At 52.3% G+C, this 4,648-nt stretch overlaps 1 protein-coding gene across 1 annotated transcript; it reads right to left on the bottom strand.

Moving 5' to 3' along the window:
* Positions 1–326: 326 nt before the first annotated feature.
* On the bottom strand, positions 327–4,357 carry KPRP (keratinocyte proline rich protein). Its single transcript, XM_057310249.1, has 2 exons — positions 4,335–4,357; positions 327–2,845 (listed from the first exon to the last, which is right to left on the bottom strand). The coding sequence occupies exon 2, from the start codon at positions 2,815–2,817 to the stop codon at positions 1,045–1,047; it is 1,773 nt and encodes a 590-aa protein (XP_057166232.1). The 5' UTR covers positions 2,818–2,845; positions 4,335–4,357; the 3' UTR covers positions 327–1,044.
* Between the last annotated feature and the right edge of the window lie 291 nt (positions 4,358–4,648).

Genomic DNA, 4,648 nt, shown 5'->3' on the forward strand with positions numbered 1-4,648 from the left:
TCCAGTTCTCCTCAAGCTCCCCTCTCCCTCCTGACACCCACAGCTGGGTGACCTGCCCAACCCAGACCTGAGACCTTTACCCCAAGATGGAGGAGCAAGAGCTGTTCTTCTTGTTCCCTCCTTCCTCCTTCCTTATCATCCAGCTTCTCCCACCAGATGCCAGGAACACTGAGGGGAGACAGAACACCCACAAGGCAGCCCACCCGGCTAAGGAAAGATCAGATCGCAGGTATAATAAACTAAAATAATAATAATAAAGCAGCTCATCCCAGAGAGTCAGGAAGGGTAAAAAACAGGCATTTTGCAGGACTCAGATATTGAGGGTATCATCTTTATTGTTACATGGCCTCTTTCTGTCCCAGATCCTGGGGTTGCCTATCAGGATAGATCATGGCTCAAGCTGCCAACCCACAAGCTTTGCACAGCAGCTGCTTGCCCCAGGAGAAGCATGAGACTTCAGGGATATTCTCACTCCACTCAAATGGGAGTTTACAACCTAGTTGGGCACAAAAAACAGACACATCTTAAAAGTGAAATAATTTAAGAGACATTACAAAGCAGTTGCCAAATGGCTGGTATAGACAATGCAATGGGTTCTAGGAAGTCAGTGTAGGCTCCCATGGGAAGGAACAAACAGAAAAGACTCCAAGGAAACGGTCTTGGAAGATGGGCTGGATTTCAGAGGCTGGGCATAGCAGAGAAGTGGTCTAAGCAAGGAGGGTGGGAAGTGAGCAGAGACTTGGAGGCAGGGGCACATACGGTATATTCTGGAGAACACCCAGATGTGCCCTGGTGGCTGGACCGGTTTGGCTAGAACTGAGGGTGTGTATGGGGGAGGAGCCACATGTGAGGCCGGAGAGGTGCCTGAGACCCAGGTGTGGATCCTGAAATGGCACGCAATGGAGTTTGGACATCACCTCTGCAGCAGGGAGCCTCTGACTGTCTTGGAAAGATACAACAAGAACATGTTGGAAATTGAGCTTGCTGGGAAAGGAGGTGTGACATTTTCAGGGCAGGAGGCAGGGATGTCTCAACCATGCTTCCTTAAAAATAAGCACCCTTTGTTCCAGCAGAAGAACCTCCTTTCACTCCAACACAGGTACCTCCTTGGTTTCCGTAATCACCGAAACCCTGTGGCTCTGGAATCCCATCACAAGGCCCAAAGCTGTCACCACTTCCTTGCCACTGGTTATAACCAGCTGGGCCACAGCTGGGGGCCTCGGTGTCCAGGCGGCATGGGTTGGATTCATGACCGCCTACGTCTCCAGGGCATAGGATTGGATTTGGTCCCGAGCATGGGCTGGGACAGCGCCGAGGCTCCACAAACGGCTCTGGGCTTGGGCAGGGTGCTGGAAGGGGAATTGGTTCTGGAAGTGAATAAGGTTCTGGGTGCTCACAGGGCTGTGGACATGGACGTGACTCGGGAAAATCACGCTGCACTCGTCTGGGATATGAGGCTGCACGCGGGGCTGGACGTTGTTCCGGACACAGACAGGGTTCCGAACGTCGCCGTGGTGGAGGACATGGACGGGGATCTGACCTTGCACGTGGTTCTGGGCGTGGATATGGCCGTGGAGCAGGACGTGGACATGAACGTGGGGCAGGAAGTGGGCATCGCTGCAGTGATCTCTCTGGACTTTGGTCCAGTCGCCGTGGTGGACAGACGCTTGGGAGTGGACGTGACTCTACACGTGGCCTCAGCTCCGGGCAGGAGGCACCCCAGGAAGGTCGTGGGGCACAACTCTCAGAGCAGCGTCTGATGGGAGGAATCTGAACGGGACACTTTTGCGGAGGGACCTGCCTGGGGCAGCAGGGGGAGGAAATCTCTATCCGGCACTTGGGACCACATCTCCGAGAGCAGCCTGAAGTGGGACCCCGAGGACAGCCACTGCTGTAGATGGGCTCAGAGCGGCGGGGTGGGGTGCAGTAGTTACAGGAACTCGAAGAACATGCTGATGGCAGCCAGCTGCTGTAGTAGGGCTCAGACCGTCGTGGAGGGGAACAGCTGCGGTAGGAAGGCTGCAGTTGGCGAGGAGGGAGGCATCTGCTGGTGCTCTGGGAGCGACGCTGGAGGGGGAAGCTCCCAGAAGAGCTTTGGGCCTGGCCCTGGGGTGCGCGAGTGCTAAATGAAGACCGGGACTGACGCTGGGGGGCGCAGTTGCTGTAGGAAGCTGGGGACTGACGCTGCAGGGAGTTTCTGCCATGGGAGCCCTGATACTGGCACTGGGTTGAGAATCTTCCCTGAGACTGGGAAACTGGGGGACAAGCCACATAAGTCTGGACAGGCTGAGGAGCTGGACGGGGTACGAAGGTCTGGAGTGGGCATTCCACATAACAAGTTTCTGTATAACAAACTGGAGCACATTCTACATAGCAGGTCTGAACAGGGCAGGGAGCTTCATATTGCACATAGGAAACCTCAGGCTGGCATGGGGCCTGGCATTGAACACAGGAAATTTGAGAGTGGCATGGAGCCTGGCACTTCACTTGGGTGGTCTTAGACTGGCTTGAAGCCTGGCACTTCGCTTGGGTGGTCTTAGACTGGCTTGAAGCCTGGCACTTTGCTTGGGTAGTCTTAGGCTGGCATGGAGCCTGGCACTTCACCTGCATAGTCTGGGACTGGCATGGAGCCTGGCATTTTACCTGGGAAACTTGAACTGGGAATGGTGTGGGACGCTCCACAATTTGCATCTCACAAGGGGCTTGGACCAGCACCTGGCTCTTGGCACTGGGGGACTGGGAGGGGTAGAAGGAGGAACCCTTCACACAGCACTGGGGGACTGGCAGGCACCACTGAATCTGCTGCTGGTCACACATGATTCTGATGCAGGTAGGTGAGTGAGATCTGATGGTAGAAAGATCAGTGTCAGGTGGGTGAGTTTTGGGGGAGAAGGGTCTAGGACCAAGAGGAAGACACCCTGCTTCTTCCCTATACTTTCATCCCCAACTCTTGACCTTTACCCTAGAACACCTATTGAGCTAGATGGACCCAGTATTAGTGACCACTGCCCATGAGACCTGTTTTGGATCTACCAAAGGACCTAACTGAAGTCCTCATCTGAGGGAACTTCAAAGGCACAGCCAGGGGTGCAGGCATCCAGGGTCTCCCCCTGGAGGGTGGGTATACCAGTGTCCAACACAAGAAGGTGTTGAAGACAATGGGATTCCTTGTTCTAAGTGGCAGGAGAGCACTCTACAGGAGGTAGAGGTGTTTCTAAGGCTGTAGCCCAAAGTGGGGTCTCCACACCCATGGGAGCTTGCATATCCTCACATACATGTGCTGGCAATGCACACATGTGCAAACATATAAAAATGAGCCTGTGGGAGCAAGCATTCAGGCACCATCTGCACTCAAAGAATCCACTGGAAAGTAAAGGATCCAGTCAGTTATTGGGCAGCTCAAACCCAACATAAAATGATTATTTCTCTACATTCGATCTTTTTAGGTGAATTTGTTTAAATGACCCTCATGGACATATGCAAAACACACACAAACAAAACACACCAGCCTTAGAAAGGCTCAGAACCACCATGGCAACTTGCCCAGGCAGGTGGCTGTTGTAAATCGCTTAAAGTTGGACAATCCGCTGGCTTCAGAAGTATTTTCTCGCCAGCCCCTCTTAGAGGCAGGGAATGACTGCCTAAGATGGGGTAACCCAGAAAGTGCAAGATTCCTCAATCACAAGACTGACATTCAGCCCCACATAAACCCCTACATAGCAGGAGCATTACCAACATGACATGGAGGATGCAGGCATACTCTCTAACACTACACTTATCCAGGGAGAAACAGGGCGGTCTCCATTCCTCTGCCCTTCCTAAATTCACCTGTTCATATACAGGCAACCCAGTGACAAGCACAGCAGGGTGGCTGATTTAACGATTAACTCATCCAACAAAATACTTCCCAATAAGCTCCAGAAATACTAATGTACACAAAGACTTCCATTCTCCATTTTTAGAGAATATCTAGAAACACATGCCCTTAGGGAAAGTAACCCCCCTATACACAACTCTGCTCACGAAGTGTAAATTACTAATGCATCTTTTCCAGGGAGAGAGGGCCTGATGTGGGAAAGTGGTACCTGAGGAGGAGGCCAGCATTATCAAAGGCAAATGCACTGACTTCAGACCCTCAGTTCTTCACACTTCTTCTCACGTTCTGTAAAAGTCTACTAGACTTTTCTCCTCAGGTTTATGTACCACTGTTCCTCTGCTTGCAGCTCTCCCCTCCCTCACTATGAACCTGGGCATCCGCCTGAATCACTTGTGAATCTGGGCATCCCCTGAGATGCATCCCTACCCCAATCCCAGGACCCAGCCCCTAGACTCACCCTCCTCACAGCAAGCAGACATTCAGGCTGAAGCATCTGGAGAGAGGGCTGTCTTTATATAAAAGGTTCTGGGTCTGGTTTACACCATGAGACAGCTGGTTGGCATCTGCCTGACTCATCACCCAGGTTGGCATTCCAGCAGCCAGTCCCCTCCCTGTATGCTTGTCCTTGCAGTCACCTACAGAATGTGGGAGTGTCTCACTTCAATGTCAAAGCTTCTGGACTATGAAGGAGCAGATTCTTGTTTTCTTCCTCCTTCTTCACCATATCAGTTTCTTTTCCATCCCTAGGAGACCTGGTGCTGGGGATGATGA

This window comes from Ursus arctos, unplaced genomic scaffold (genome assembly GCF_023065955.2).
Source record: "Ursus arctos isolate Adak ecotype North America unplaced genomic scaffold, UrsArc2.0 scaffold_12, whole genome shotgun sequence".
NCBI classification, from domain to species: Eukaryota; Metazoa; Chordata; class Mammalia; order Carnivora; family Ursidae; genus Ursus; species Ursus arctos.